This window comes from Geotrypetes seraphini, chromosome 11 (genome assembly GCF_902459505.1).
Source record: "Geotrypetes seraphini chromosome 11, aGeoSer1.1, whole genome shotgun sequence".
In the NCBI taxonomy this organism is placed as follows: domain Eukaryota; kingdom Metazoa; phylum Chordata; class Amphibia; order Gymnophiona; family Dermophiidae; genus Geotrypetes; species Geotrypetes seraphini.
In genome coordinates, this window is record NC_047094.1 from 60,389,572 (window position 1) to 60,406,405 (window position 16,834).

At 48.6% G+C, this 16,834-nt stretch overlaps 1 protein-coding gene across 2 annotated transcripts in view; it reads right to left on the bottom strand.

Annotated features, from left to right (window-relative positions):
- HMOX2 (heme oxygenase 2) overlaps positions 1 to 16,834 on the bottom strand; it is a 51,831-nt gene that overhangs the window by 3,280 nt on the left and 31,717 nt on the right. For both annotated transcript variants that reach the window (XM_033914605.1, XM_033914604.1), the window contains exon 6: positions 8,019 to 8,139. In XM_033914605.1, the coding sequence (XP_033770496.1) occupies positions 8,019 to 8,139 (121 nt within the window). The remainder of the gene's footprint in view (positions 1 to 8,018; positions 8,140 to 16,834) is intronic.

The following is a 16,834-nucleotide window of genomic DNA, read 5'->3' on the forward strand; positions in this document are numbered from 1 at the left end:
AGGAAGTTTAGTAGATGATTTTGAGCTGTTTTGTGGGTTGCCAGCTCATATGAAACCAGCCTCTTGATCTTCATAACTCACGTCACCCCTCTCCTTAAATCACTTCACTGGCTCCCTATCTGCCATTGCATACAGTTCAAGCTCCTATTGCTGACCTACAAGTGTGTTCATCCTTACACACCTTCCAGAGAACTCCGTTCCTCAGATAAGCCACTCTTAGCTATACCCTTCTCCACCACTGCTAATTCCAGACTTCGTTCCTTTCTTCTAGCTGCCCCCTATGCCAGGAATTACCTGAGTTTGTCCACCAAGCCCCTTACTTTAACCTTCTTTAAAAGCAGACTGAAAACCCACCTTTTTGATATAGCCTTCAATCCTTAACCCTACTCTTCTGCCTACCATCCCAATCAGCTGATTAACTGTTCCCCTTAACTAAATCCATGTCTGTCTTGGCTGTTTAGATTGTAAGCTTTTTCACACAAGGGCTGTTTACTTCTTTGTGACGTTATACAGTGCTGCCTGTGTATGTCTGGTAGTAGTAGTAGAATGTAGTGATATACGAGTACGTTATACTGCCGCAAGTGAACACCAAATATCACATTACATAGGTTTTACTGCAGCTGGTAACAGTAATATCCAAGGGTGTAGCCACCAGCTAATTTTTTGGGAAGGTCCATTCCTCTCTGCTCCCCCCTCCCGCTGTTAAAAATATTTACCTTTGTTAGTGGGGATGCCCAAGCTAGAGAATGACACGGGGACAAATTTTTCCCTGTCCCTGCCCCATTCCTGCAAGATTTGTCCTCATCTACAAAACCTCGAACACTTTAAAATCATACATGTTTGAGACTTGTGTAGTTATAGCAGAGCTTACAGGAATGGGGCAGAGACAGGGACGGCGACAAAACATGCGGGGACTGAATGGTGAAAATTTGTCTCCGTGTCAGTCTCTAGCCCAAGCCCCACCAGCTGAAGAGTTCTACAGCCAGAAAGCACAGTTACTTACCGTAACAGGTGTTATCCAGGGACAGCAGGCAGATATTCTTAACGTATGGGTGACATCACCGACGGAGCCCCGGTACGGACCTTTTTAACTAGAAAGTTCTAGTTGGCCGCACCGCGCATGCGCGAGTGCCTTCCCGCCCGACGGAGGAGTGCGTGGTCTCCAGTTAGGATAAGCCAGCTAAGAAGCCAACCCGGGGAGGTGGGTGGGTCGTAAGAATATCTGCCTGCTGTCCCTGGATAACACCTGTTACGGTAAGTAACTGTGCTTTATCCCAGGACAAGCAGGCAGCATATTCTTAACGTATGGGTGACCTCTAAGCTAACAGAGAGGGAGGAGGGATGGTTGGCCATTAGGAAAATAAATTTTGTAACACAGATTGACCAAAGTGTCCATCCCGTCTGGAGAAGGCATCCAGACAGTAGTGAGTAGTGAATGTGTGAACTGAAGACCAAGTGGCCGCCTTGCAGATTTCCTCAATAGGCGTGGAACGGAGGAAAGCCACAGAAGCAGCCATAGCCCTGACTCTATGGGCCGTAACAGGTCCTTCCAGTGACAGGCCGGCCCGAGCATAACAGAACGCAATACAGGCAGCAAGCCAATTGGACAGCGTTCGTTTAGATACAGGGTGACCCAGACGGTTAGGATCGAAGGTCAGAAAGAGTTGAGGAGAGGAGCGGTGAGCCCTGGTACGGTCAAGGTAGTACGCCAGGGCACGCTTACAATCCAGCGTGTGAAGAGCCTGTTCCCCAGGATGAGAATGGGGTTTTGGGAAGAAGACAGGTAGCACGATGGACTGGTTGAGGTGAAAGGCTGAAACCACCTTAGGAAGGAATTTTGGATGGGTACGCAGAACCACCTTGTCATGGTGAAAAACAGTGAACGGTGGATCGGCGACCAGTGCATGCAGCTCACTAACCCTCCTGGCAGAGGTGATGGCAATGAGGAAAAGCACCTTCCATGTGAGAAGTTTGAGCGAGGTAGTAGCAAGAGGCTCAAAAGGAGGTTTCATGAGGGCTGACAAAACCACATTGAGGTCCCAGACGACCGGGGGAGGCTGAAGAGGTGGTTTGATATTGAAGAGGCCTCTCATGAACCGGGAAACCAGAGGATGAGCCGTGAGGGGTTTTCCGAGGATAGGCTCGTGAAAAGCAGTGATGGCACTGAGGTGGACTCTGATCGAGGTAGACTTGAGACCAGCGTTAGACAGAGAGAGCAAATAGTCCAGTACGGTTTCCACCGCCAATGAGGTGGGGTTGTGATGATGCAGGAGGCACCAAGAGGAGAACCGGGTCCATTTCTGATGGTAACATTGGAGTGTGGAGGGTTTCCTGGAGGCATCCAAAATGCGACGGACAGGCTGAGACAGGTTTTCTGGAGAGGTCAGCCCGAGAGAAACCAAGCTGTCAGGTGGAGGGAAGACAGATTGGGATGTAGCAGAGACTGATGTTGCTGCGTAAGCAGAGAAGGAAATACAGGAAGAGGAATGGGCTCCCTGGAGCTGAGTTGAAGCAGGAGGGAGAACCAGTGTTGTCTGGGCCACCGAGGGGCGATGAGAATCATGGTGGCCCTGTCCTTGCGGAGTTTGAACAGGGTCCGCAACATCAGAGGAAGTGGAGGGAAGGCATAGAGGAACCGATCCGTCCAGTCGAGTAGGAATGCATCTGGGGCCAGACGATGTGGAGAGAAGAGTCTGGAACAGAACTGGGGCAGCTGATGGTTGTGAGGAGCTGCAAAGAGGTCCACCTGCGGAGTGCCCCAGCGAGCAAAGATGGAGTGGAGAGTGGGAGGATCCAGGGTCCACTCGTGAGGTTGAAGGATGCGGCTGAGCTGGTCGGCCAGGGAGTTCTGTTCGCCCTGGATATAGACCGCTTTGAGATAAAGATTGTGGGCTGTGGCCCAGGTCCAAATTCGGAGGGCCTCCTGACAAAGGAGACGAGAGCCGGTGCCGCCTTGCTTGTTGATGTAGTACATGGCGACCTGGTTGTCCGTGCACAGGAGAAGAACCTGAGGATAGAGAAGGTGCTGGAAGGCCTTGAGAGCATAAAACATGGCTCTGAGTTCCAGGAAATTGATGTGATGTTGACGCTCCTGAGGGGTCCAGAGTCCCTGGGTGCGTAGGTCCCCTATGTGAGCCCCCCATGCATAGGGGGAGGCATCTGTGGTGATGATCATGGAATGAGGGGGTGGATGAAAAAGGAGGCCCCTGGAAAGATTTGAGGAGTTCAACCACCATTGAAGAGATCGCTGAAGAGACGATGTCACAGAGATGGGATGAGAAAGAGGATCCCTGGTCTGTGACCATTGGTTGGCGAGGGTCCATTGCGGTATCCTCAGGTGGAGTCGCGCCAGAGGAACTACATGGACTGTCGAGGCCATGTGACCCAGAAGAATCATCATCTGGCGAGCAGGGATGGATGGTTGGAGGAGCACCTGTCGACAGAGGTGAAGCAGTGTCCGGTGCCGGTCGGCAGGAAGGAACGCTCTCATGAAGTTGGTATCGAGAAGTGCTCCGATGAACTGAAGGCGCTGCGTGGGAAGCAGATGCGACTTGGGATAATTGACCTCGAACCCCAAGAGATGGAGGAAAGAGATGGTGTGGTGAGTTGATTGCAGCACAAGTGGAGCGGTTGTTGCTTTCACCAACCAATCGTCCAAGTAGGGGAACACTTGTAGGTTGTGGGACCTGAGACAGGCCGCTACCACAATCAGGCACTTGGTGAACACCCTGGGTGATGATGCGAGACCAAAGGGTAGCACTTTGTACTGATAGTGGTGATTCAGTATCTGGAATCGGAGGTAGCGACGTGAAGCCTGATGGATTGGGATGTGAGTGTAGGCCTCCTTGAGGTCCAGGGAACATAGCCAGTCGTGTTGAGACAGAAGAGGATAAAGTGTGGCAAGGGAGAGCATCCTGAACTTTTCCTTGACCAAACACTTGTTGAGGTTCCTGAGGTCGAGGATAGGACGAAGATCCCCTGTTTTTTTGGGTACCAAGAAGTAGCGGGAGTAAAATCCCTGACCTCTTTGGTCTGGTGGAACTTCTTCGATGGCATTGAGAAGGAGGAGGGATTGGATCTCCCTGAGGAGGAGTGGAGTTTGGGAGGAGTGAGAAGCAGACTCTACGGGAGGATGGTCTGCAGGAAGAGTCTGGAACCTTAGTGAGTATCCGTGACGGATGATGTTTAGAACCCACAGGTCTGATGTGATGGCCTCCCAGCGGCGTAGAAAGATGGTGAGGCGGCCCCCGATAGGTTGAGGCAGAGGCAGCGAGGGTTGGAGACTGGCTATGCCCTGGAGAAAGGCGTCAAAAGGGCTGAGGAGGCTTAGTTTGAGGGAGAGGCTTGGCCGTCTGGTGAGATTGCGAGCGAGCCTGAGAGTGTTGTTGTTGTTGTTGGCGAGGCCGACGAGATTGCTGCTGAGGAGGATTAAGTGGCCGAGCAGAAAAACGACGTTGGTAGGAGGACTGAGGTCTGTACGGTCGTGTTGGCGGAGTCTTCTTTTTAGGCTTAATGAGGGTGTCCCATCTCGTCTCATGAGCCGAAAGTTTTTGTGTCGTGGTATCCAGAGACTCCCCAAAAAGTTCATCACCAAGACAGGGCGCGTTGGCAAGGCGGTCTTGGTGGTTCACATCAAGGTCAGATACCCTCAGCCAGGCAAGGCGTCGCATGGCCACTGCCAGAGCAGAGGCTCGGGAGGAGAGCTCGAAAGAGTCATAGATTGAGCGTACCATGAATTTCCTAAGCTGAAGGAGGGTGGAAATCTGTTGCTGAAACAATAGAACCTTGCGTTCAGGGATATACTTTTGCAGAGCAGAAAGTTGTTGTACCAGATATTTCATGTAAAAAGAAAAATGAAATGAGTAATTGTTGGCTCTGCTAGCCAGCATGGCATTCTGGTACAGGCGCTTTCCAAATTTGTCCATTGTTTTACCCTCTCTGCCAGGAGGGGTGGAGGCATAGACACTGGAACCATGAGATTTTTTGAGAGTGGATTCTACCAGGAGGCTCTCATGTGGTAACTGGGGTTTATCAAATCCCGGGATAGGGATGACCCGGTATAAACTGTCCAGTTTCTTAGGGGCACCTGGAACAGTAAGGGGATTCTCCAAATTTTTATAAAATGTTTCCCGTAGAATATCATGGACGGGTAGTTTGAGAAACTCCTTGGGGGGTTGATCGAAGTCCAAGGCTTCTAGAAAGGCCTGGGACTTCTTGGAGTCGGACTCAAGTGGGATGGAGAGAGCCGCAGACATCTCCCGAAGTAATTTCGTAAATGAGGACTGCTCGGGTTTGGAGGTGGATTCAGCCATGGAGGGTTCCTCATCAGTGGAAGAGGCATCCTCCTCGGTACCGAGTGGGGATTGCTCCCATAAGTCTGGGTCCCTGATGGCCGGCTCAGTATGGCGGGTTTTAGAAAGGGACTTGCCAGATCTCATGGATACGGTGCCGGGAGATGAAGACCGGTGCCGATCTCTGTCCCGGGAGGAGTGGTGCCAATCCCGGTCCCGAGACGATCGATGTCGATCCTGGGGCCGGGAGGGGTCCTCCGCCGCGCAGGTCTGGAGTGTAGGCTGGGCAGATAAGACCGGCATGGAAGTGTTCATCGGTACCGAGGGGGTGGCCACCGGCGTAGTGGTGCGAGGCTCGGGCCGGACCGGTACCGGAAGGAGTGGTGCCAGCAGGGTTGGAAGCAGTTCCTGAAGCTGGTGCTGTAGCTGCTCCTGCAATTTGTTCTGGAGGATGGCCGAGATACGGTCCTCCAATGGGGGCACCGGTACCGTTTTACTTTTCTTCGGTACCATAGGTGCTGCTCTACGCTCCGGCGATGAGGAGGCCGATGAAGAGGCACTCACCGTTATCGGAGCGGAGCGCTTACGGGACTTGCGGGACGTCGGAAGGATCGGTGTCACCGCCGTGGCTGGAGGGCGCTCGAGGGAAGTGGAAGGCTTCTTAGCCGGCTTACCTGGCGCTATCGACCCCGCAGAAGGATCAGGTGGTGTCGATGTTGACGGTGCCGATTTCGGCGGTGCCGTCGACGTCGGGGTCGGATCCATAGCAGAACCGGTGCCGAAGAGGAGATTCTGCTGGATTTGTCTATTTTTAAGTGTGCGTTTTTGGAGAGTCGCGCAGCGGGTGCAGGTGTCAGCCCGATGTTCCGGACCCAAGCACTGTAGGCACCAGTTGTGTGGGTCCGAAAGGGAAATCGGGCGTGCACACCGCTGGCACTTCTTAAAACCCGGCTGGGGGGGCATGAAGGGAAATACGGCCTCCGCGAAATCAAAGCCGGAGGCTTGTATGATGGCAACAGGCCCCGCCGGGGCCGGTTGAAAAATAAGGAAAAAACAAAGTTGTTTGTTTTTTTTTTTTACCAATTAGAAAGAAAACAGAAACCCGAAGGGAAAAAGTAGAAAAAAAATCAGAAATAACGCGAGCGGGAAGGCAAAAAAGAAGTGTTCAACGGCCGTTGAAACCACATGCGTCTTCTTCGCTCCGCGGAAACGAAGAAACTGGAGACCACGCACTCCTCCGTCGGGCGGGAAGGCACTCGCGCATGCGCGGTGCGGCCAACTAGAACTTTCTAGTTAAAAAGGTCCGTACCGGGGCTCCGTCGGTGACGTCACCCATACGTTAAGAATATGCTGCCTGCTTGTCCTGGGATAACCTCCCCCAGGCACGTGCAAGGAGTGCTGGTGTTAGCAGATGGAAAGCACGCCACCAACTTTAGTGCTGGGGGAGGTTCGGGCCACAGAGCTCGTGGCTAGTGGGGCTTTGGGATTCTTTTGCTTTGGCTAGAGGGAATTTGGGATTCCCACCAGCCATTCAGGGTACTGCAGTCTTGCGAGGTGGGAAGGGGTCAAGCTCCCATTGCTCCTCCATAATACTGATGTCATCAGCAACAGGCATGCATCTGTTACTGGATGCTGTAACACTAGGAACTACCCCTCCATCTCATCTATCATAATGGGTCTTCAGTGGCTCCCAATGTAAGAACCTCACTGCAAAACTCCCTCCGATACCATACCCCAGGTCCCTTAGGTCCTCCCTATCCTATTCCCACTCATGCCTCGTCTGCTGGCTTTATGGAATCAGATGAGGCTGGATGGCCTCAGATTCTCCTTTATTCTACAAATGCCACTGGGGCAAAGGGGGGTGTTCTTGCCCAGAAGTCCATGAGACATCTTCTATTATGAAAGGTCTTAGAGGAGGAATTATATAGGAGAGAGTTTTCTGCTCTAGGAATAACCCTTTTAATGAGATTAAAATGAAGACAAGGACTAAACCAACAGCAAGGGTATTACTGCTTCAATGCTCTCAAATATAAATTCCTTTGAGGTGCACTTAATATTTTGCATGAATGTAGATTTTTTAAATTATGAGCTTAGTTCAATTTAAATGAGCTAACGGCATATTAATAACTTAATACAAAAGAGCCTATATTACTTTACAACTTCCCTAATTAACCCCCCTTTTAAAAAACCATAGCGTGTATTTTAGCGCCAGCCACGGCAGTAACAGCTCAAACGCTGTTACTGTTGTGGCTAGTGCTAAAAATCGCGCTATGGTTTTGTAAGGGTGGGGTAATAATTAATTTCCATGTTCTGTCTTGAAATGGACATAGCAATTTGGTAAAAGAATGTTACTTAAATGAACACTAATCTCTTACAATAGCAAGCTGTCAATTTGGAACCAGCATCTCTTTAAAAATAAAAATCAAGTGTTCATATTTTTCAATGTGGTACATGAAATTCCTACAGCAGCATCGCTTCAACTCCAATTAGGGAAAAATACTTAAAATCAACTAATTTTCAAATAGATACTCTTTACAAAATCACAGCCCACTCCACCAAAAGATCCCTTTATTTTCAGTATTTCTCTTTAAAAAAAGAGAAATGCTGGTTGTCTGTTAAAGAAAGAGGCAAGTGGTTTCGTGTTCAGATAATTTGAATCCTGGCCACACTTCATTTGACTTAAGTAACATACACTTATTCAGAATAAAGCCACCAAAAGCAAGTTACCTTGTTTTGGAGCATAATAGGGACATTTCTGGATATCCCCCTTCCCATCATGCACTGGCAGTCCTCCATCTTGAATCTCTTCCTTTAAGGTTGAGCCAATCTTGTCCAGCTCATCAAAAACCTAAAGGAAGGAAGCAAAGAAAAACAGTACTAGAGCAATCATACATAGACATCCACCACCAGCTGCCGCTGCTGTGTAGTGAAGTGAGGAACATCACTTCTGGTTTCGAACCAGTACTTTTATGGCTACATATTCTACTGCCTCCAAAGTTATAAATATTTTACCCATTTTATACTCAGTTGAGGTAAACAATCAGATATGAGTGCTAGACACTCTGTGTATGGTACAACTTAACACACAAAAATAAGAACATAAGAATCGCTGCTGGGTCAGACCAGTGGTCCATCGTGCCCAGCAGTCCGCACACGCGGCAGCCCTTAGTTTAAAGATCAGTGCCCTAACCAAGACTAGCTTTACCTATGTACTTTCTGGTTCAGCAGGAACTTGTCTAACTATCTTGATATGTTTAAAAAAATTAAATAATCTTCATAAAAATGATACAGTCGGTGGTGGTAGAGGAGGTTGTTTTATGAAGCCTCTAGGAGATCTCTGTTATGAGTCTGGTTGGGGGTCTGTGCTTAGCAGACACTCTTCTTAGATTCCTGGAAACTGCAAATCATCTCTTAAGGATTAATCACTTTCTGATGAAAATATCCTGAGATGACAATTTTCCCTCTTATTCTCTTAAGTGAGGTAACTAACTATAAATTAAAATCCGGATAAATTAATTCTAGATCTTTAACAAGTTAGTATATAATTATTTTGTTCTATAGCAGTAAATGACTAAGTAAATCTAGGACAGATAGCTTGTTTAAAGGGTATAAAATCAAATACCTAATATTTGCTTTTTAATGAATGTAAAAACAGAATTCATCAATAAATCCACAACCTCTCATCTGTTCCAAGCCTCCCAAATTTCCCAGCAGAGCAATGTTCACTTGCTTGCAGGGGGTTCATCTCTTGCTCCTTTGCATCTCCTGGTCTTTACTGCATGCTTTACCACGGTGGCTGTACTTTTCAAGTGACAGAGTGTTCCTTCCTCTGAACTTGAGGAGGATTTCACAAGGGAAGTGTTGTGATTGTAATTTGCCTCTTAGAGTCTACATTAGTTATGAATTAGTTTATAGGGGCAATTCTTCCCTTGGAATGGCTTCTTTCACAGCGGGGTGACCACTGCTATAGCAATGGCTCAAAGTCCTTAAAAGAGTTCATAATAGTGAAGATATTCCTGGGGATGCCAGACCATATGAACGCCACATCTCAGACTCCCGAAGGCCGATTCCATTAAAAATACAAAGGAGACTACAAGTGCAATCAGCATTCCCAAGGGCTTGGCTACTAAAGAACTCAAAAGTTCTTTGTGTGGTGGCTTTTCAGGAACAGTCTGATAATGGAATGTGTATAGCACAGTTACTTATTGTACAGGTGTTATCCAGGGACAGAAGGCAGATATTCTCACATATGGGTGACATCAACCACAGAGCCCCGATGCGAACAGCTACACAAGCAGACTTGCTTGAAGAACTTTTAGAAAGTTCGCAAGTGCCTTCCCGCCTGAGGTAGGGCGCACATCTCCTCAGTTCAGATAGCTAGCTAAGAAGCCAACTAGGGGAGGTGGGTGGGATGCGAGAATATGTGCCTGCTGTCTCTGGATAACACCTGTTATGGTAAGTAACTGTGCTTTATCCCAGGACAAGCAGGCAGCCTATTCTCACATATGGGTGACCTCCAAGCTAACTAGAATAGGATGGTGGGAGTGTTGGCAATTCAGGAGAATAAATTTTGTACTACTGCCTGGTCAAAGTGGCCATCCCGTCTGGAAAAAGAATCCAGACAATAATGAGGTAAAAGTATGAACCGAGGACCAAGTGGCAGCTTTGCAGATTTCCTCAATAGGAGTACCGTATTTTCACGCAAATAACACGCACCCGTATAAAACGCGCACACGTGTATAGCGCGCAGAAATCACGATGATAAGCACAAAAACTTTGGTATAACGCGCTCACGATTATACCGCGCATGCTGCCCGACTCTCCGTTCACCCCCCCTGACTTCCGTGCACTGCCCCGCCTCTCCGTGCGCTGTCCCGACTCTCCGTTCACCCCCCCCTGACTTCCGTGCACTGCCCTGACTTTCCGTGCGCTGTCCCGACTCTCCGTTCACCCCCCCTGACTTCCGTGCACTGCCCTGACTTTCCGTGCGCTGTCCCGACTCTCCGTTCACCCCCCCCTGACTTCCGTGCACTGTCCCCCCTTGAAGGTCTGTCCCCATCCTGAAAGCCTGATGCCCCCCCCCGACGTCCGATACATCCCTCCCCCCGAAGGACCGCCGACTCCCCAACAATATCGGGCCAGGAGGGAGCCCAAATCCTCCTGGCCACGGCGACCCCCTAACCCCACCCCGCACTACATTACGGGCAGGAGGGATCCCAGGCCCTCCTGCCCTCGACGCAAACCCCCCTCCCCCCAACGACCGCCCCCCCCCAAGAACCTCCGACCGCCCCCCAGCCGACCCGCGATCCCCCTGACGACCCCCACGACCCCCCCACCCCCCTTCCCCGTACCTTTGGTAGTTGGGCCAGAAGGGAGCCCAAACCCTCCTGGCCACGGCGACCCCCTAACCCCACCCCGCACTACATTACGGGCAGGAGGGATCCCAGGCCCTCCTGCCCTCGACGCAAACCCCCCTCCCCCCCAACGACCGCCCCCCCCCAAGAACCTCCGACCGCCCCCCCAGCCGACCCGCGACCCCCCTGGCGACCCCCACGACCCCCCCACCCCCCCTTCCCCGTACCTTTGGTAGTTGGCCGGACAGACGGGAGCCAAACCCGCCTGTCCGGCAGGCAGCCAACGAAAGAATGAGGCCGGATTGGCCCATCCATCCTAAAGCTCCGCCTACTGGTGGGACCTAAGGCGTGTGGGCCAATCAGAATAGGCCCTGGAGCCTTAGGTCCCACCTGGGGGCGCGGCCTGAGGCACATGGGCCCAACCCGACCATGTGCCTCAGGCCGCGCCCCCAGGTGGGACCTAAGGCTCCAGGGCCTATTCTGATTGGCCCACGCGCCTTAGGTCCCACCAGTAGGCGGAGCTTTAGGATGGATGGGCCAATCCGGCCTCATTCCTTCGTTGGCTGCCTGCCGGACAGGCGGGTTTGGCTCCCGTCTGTCCGGCCAACTACCAAAGGTACGGGGAAGGGGGGTGGGGGGGTCGTGGGGGTCGCCAGGGGGATCGCGGGTCGGCTGGGGGGCGGTCGGAGGTTCTTGGGGGGGGGGCGGTCGTTGGGGGGGAGGGGGGTTTGCGTCGAGGGCAGGAGGGCCTGGGATCCCTCCTGCCCGTAATGTAGTGCGGGGTGGGGTTAGGGGGTCGCCGTGGCCAGGAGGGTTTGGGCTCCCTTCTGGCCCGATATTGTCGGGAAGTCGGCGGTCCTTCGGGGTGGGGGTGCGAGTGGTCCTGCCGGGGGGGGGGGGGATGTATCGGACGTCGGGGAGTCGGCCGGGCAAGAGGGCTTGGGCTCCCTCTTGCTCCGATCGTGGATGCGGGTGCGGGTGGGAGCGCGTGCGAGCGGTCGTTCGGGATGGGGGTGCGAGCGGTCCTGCTGGGGGGGTGAATCGGGCGGGGGTGGGAACTATGTTTTAAAACTTTTGTATACCGCGCTCACGCATATAACGCGCGAGGGGTATGCGCGGTAGGTAAAAACACGTATAACGCGCGCGTTATATGCGTGAAAATACGGTAGATCTAAGGAAAGCTACAGATGCCACCATGGCTCTAACTTTATGGGCTGTGACTCGACCCTCTAGATGCAATCCAGCCTGGGCACAGCAGAAAGAGATGCAAGCAGCCAACCAGTTGGAGATGGTTCTCTTGGAAACTGGATGTCCCAACTTGTTTGGCTCAAAAAAGACAAAAAGTTGAGAAGATCTCTGTGGCTTAGTCCTTTGCAAGTAGAAAGCCAAAGCACGCTTACAGTTCAGAGTATGAAGAGCTGTTTCTCCAGGATGATAATGAGGATTTGGAAAAAACACTGGAAGAACAATGGATTGATTGAGATAAAATTCTGAAACCACTTTAGGTAAGAATTTAGGATGAGTACGGAGGACCACCTTGTCATGAAGGAATACTGTGAAAGGTGGGTCTGCTATTAAAGCTTGCAGCTCACTGACTTTGCGAGCAGACATAAGAGTATTGAGGAAGACCATTTTCCAAGTGAGATATTTTAGATAAGCCGAAGACATTGGTTCAAATGAAGGCTTCATCAACTGAGCAAGAACCACATTGAGATCCCAAACCACTGGAGGTGGTTTGAGAGGAGATTTGACAATGAAAAGTCCTTTCATAAATCTGGAAACCACAGGGTGAGCAGATAGTGATTTCCCTTATAGTGGCTGATTAAAAGCCACAATTGCACTGAGATTAACGCGAATGGATGTTGATTTGAGACCTGATTGAGATAAATGAAACAGGTAATCCAGAACTGAAGATAAGGAGGTAGACTGAGGCTCCTTGTGATGAAGAGCGCACCAAGCAGAAAACCTAGTCCATTTCTGGTTGTAACATTGCTTATGGGTAGGCTTCCTGGAAGCCTCTATAATGTCCTTGACAGATTGGGAGAACTGTAGATTGGCAGTTATGTTGAAAGGTACCAAGCTGTCAGGTGCAGAGATTGAAGGTTGGGATGAAGTAGAGAACCCTGACTCTGTGTAAGCAGAGATAGAAAAACTGGTAGAAGTAGTGGCTCCCTGCTGCTGAGTTGAAGTAGAAGGGAGAACCAAGATTGTCTGGGCCACCGAGGAGCTATGAGAATCATGGTGACATGTTCGTGTTTGAGTTTGACAAGTGTTTTGAGAATGAGGGAATGGAGGAAACACGTATAGGGATCTGCTCGTCCATTCCAGAAGAAAAGCATCTGCCTCGAGGCAATGAAGAGAATATATCCTGGAGCAAAACTGAGGCAGTTTGTTGTTGTGGGGAGACGCAAAGAGATCTATCTGAGGAGTTCCCCACTGAGAAAAAATGTGATGGACAGGTAATTGAGTGTCAATTTGCGAGGCTGTAGAAGACAACTCAATTTGTCCGCTAAAAAGTTTTTCTCTCCTTGAATGTAGATGGCTTTCAGAAAGATGTTGTGAGGAATTGCTCAATTCCAAACCTTCTGAGCCTCCTGGCAAAGGGGAAGAGATCCTGTTCCTCCCAGCTTGTTGACATAGTACATGGCGACTTGATTATCTGTAGGAATGAGGACTACTTGATCGTCAAGAAGATGCTGAAAAGCTTTGAGAGCATTGAAGATCGCTCTGAGTTCCAACAGATTTATGTGCCACCGATGATCTGTGCTGGACCAATGTCCTTGAGTACGGAGACCATCGAGATGAGCCCACCAAGCGTAGGTCAAGGAATCTGTCACGAGGACCTTCTGATGAGGGGGTGTTTGAAACAGTAAACCTTTGGAGAGATTGGAAGAGAGCATCCACCAATGGAGAGATTGTCTTAACGAAGGAGTCACTATAATGTGCTGACAGAGTGGATCGAAAGCTTGCGCCCACTGAGATGCCAGGGTCCACTGAGGAATTCTGAGGTGAAGTCTGGTAAAAGGAGTCACGTGAACTGTAGAGGCCATGTGATCTAGCAGAACCATCATGTGTCTCACTGAGAGTGAAGTGAGGGATGACACTTATTGACAAAGCTGAATGAGAGCATCCTGACATTGTTGAGGAAGGAATGCTCTGATTTGCACAGTGTCCAGTACAGCTCCAATGAACTGTAGAGTCTGAGAGGGCTATAACTGGGATTTTGGAAAGTTTATTTTGAACCCCAAACTCTGGAGGAACCAAATAGTCCATTGAGTTGCTACAATAGCCCCCTGAGACGTTGAATCTTTGATGAGCCAGTCATCCAGGTACGGGAAAACCTGAAGACCATGACAGTGCAGAGCTGCTGTTACTACTACCGGCACTTGATGAAAACTCTAGATGATGCCAGGCCGAAAGGTAGCACTCTGTATTGAAAATGATGATTTCCCACCCAAAATCTGAGAAATTTGCGAGAGGCTGAATGAATGGGAATGTGAGTGTAAGCCTCTGAGATCCAGAGGGCATAACCAATCATTGTGATCTAGAAGGGAATACAAGGATGCTAGAGACAGCAAATCTGCTCCTTGCATATATATTAGGGCTATCCTGAAAACCCGACTGGCCTGGTGGTCCTCCAGGACAGGGTTGAGAACCACTGCTCTAGAGGACATTTCAAATGCATCATATGCAGCTTGAAAACATATGCATGCAAAGTTGACCCAGAGTATGATGCATGTGTTGAAACTCTGGAAGTCGATGTTGAGGAAGATACTTGAAAAAAAAAAAAAAATCAGGCATGGCGTTGACTAAATGCTTCAGATAAGTAAAAACAAAGTTATAGTTCAAAATTCGGTTTGTCATCATCCAACCTCCTTTTGTGCATGGTTCAGTGATGATATCCTTGATAAAGATGTGACATCAGACAGGGCCTTTAGACTAATTTAGGCATCCTTACTCTCTTAGCAACTCATCAGTACTAAAGCAGCAGACAACAGCAGGACAGGGGCAATCCAGTCTTTCCATAAGTGTGCCATGTAACTGCACAGCTTCCCATTCTTAATTTTCTAGAAAGAGAATGCTTCTTAGGAGAAGGCTGCATGGAATACCAGCTGCCTGTCCGATCACTCACACTCTAAGAGCAGAGACATTTACAAGCATCACCTGCTGGCCAAATTATTATTTTTTTCTTTTATCAACTAATAAACACAGGTAATATTAACACATTTGACACCATGCAGGTTCAAATTTGGAAAAATTAAAAATAAATCCCTGAAGCATGGTACAATGCCTATCTGCCATTGCTTAGTACATTGTATTTCATGCTATCTACTGGACTTCTCTTTGCTGCATTAACATTAGCACAAAGAACCAAGCTGAATTCCAATTCAAATAAGGAGCAGTTACATTTAGAACTATAAGTGTTGACTTGGCAGATTCCTCCGTTCTTGGGGCTTTCACTTCTGCTGGAATTGCTCTCCGTTAAGAATAAGGCATCGCGTCTTGATTGAAAATTACTGAATCCCTATCTCACTTTTCCAGTCCAACTCTTCCAGTATCAATTCCTACCTTCTGGTAGCAACAATCCCCAATTCCAACACTAGGTGTTAGAGCTGATCAACAGCTAGGAATGACGTAGCTTCCTGGGGAAAGACATGGCCTGGGGATCAAACTAGAGGGTTGCACAGGAATGGGGATTGTGGGAATTCCACTGGTATGGAAGAAGTTGCTGCAGGAGAAACATCAAGAAATTCTTTCATGAAAGTGGTGGATGATGTCTAGAATGTCCTCCAGAGGGAGGTGGTGGAGATGAAAATGATGACAGAATTCAAAAAGGTGTGGGATGAACATAGATGATCTATACACTATTCATTTTCTAATTAGAGAACTAAACTTAAATGGTTGCATGTGTGTTTAGTGTGTCAAGTGGTATTTAGATGGTGACTCCAGCTGTGAAGAACTAAAGCCAGTACTGGGCATACTTGCATGGTCTATGTCCTGTATATGGCAATTTGGTTTGCAATGTACTAGAGAAGGCTTCAACGGAAACCCCAATAATTTGGAATATAAGACAGTGTCAGGCAGACTTTTACTATCTGTGGCCCACAAATGACAAGATAGTTTGGATAGGCTGAAATGGGCTTTGACAGCAACTCCAGTAGTTGCAACTTAAGGACAGTGCCAGGTGGACTTTTATAGTCTACGTCCCAGAAACGAAAGACAATTTAATCATGAATTAATAATACGTGCGACTATTGGGCAGACTGGATGGACCGTTCTGGTTTTTATCTGCCATCTTTTACTATATTATTATGATTCCTGTGGGGATAGAAGAAGTTCCCTGGGATTACCTCAGAAATGTAGTCAAAATCCCTGGTGATTCCAGAATACCCAGAGAAGCATCAGACTGAGGTTTGGAACACTCATTAGTTGGATAGTGAATACCATCCCCCCAAAACATAGGAGATTATTGGGAGGAAACAGAAGGTTGCGAGTAAGTTGATAATAGCATTGACTCCTGTGGATATGGGTGGGCATAGAGGAGATTAATTGTGAGGTGAATGGGGTTGACGGCAGTTAAAGAATAGAATGGGAATGGTGGTTGAAGTGAATTGGGGTGGAGATGGAGGTGGGTATGGAGAGGGATAGGGATATGATGTATTCCGGAAAGGCATTTAAGATCTGGTGTTAAATGATCACAATAATTACAAGTCAAAGATCTTGATGCTTTTTTGGAGTGTATTTCTGTTTCTCTCTATGCTTATTTTTATCTCTATTTTGCTTACTTTAATTATTATTTTAATTCTATCTTTAAATTATTTATTCATTACTTGTTGGAATATTTCATTTCTATCTCTATCTCTACCTCTGTCTTTTTATTTTTATTTTCATACTGTTTCTTCAGGTACTTTAGTTAGATTGTGAGCCTTTGGAACAGTTAGGGAATTTCCAAGTACCTATCTTATTTATTTAGTTTTTATTTATTGTATCTTTAATGCATCATTTTTGTAAACCGCTTAGAAACCTCACGGTTATTAGCAGTATATAAGAATTAAATTAAATTAAATAGAAAGTTCTTAGCAGGTACGAGTGGGTATGGGTGAAATTTCTGTCCCCATGTAATTTTCTAGATCAAACCTTCTGAATCCAGCACTCAGTGCTGGTCACTAAGCCATTGGCTTAGTCCAG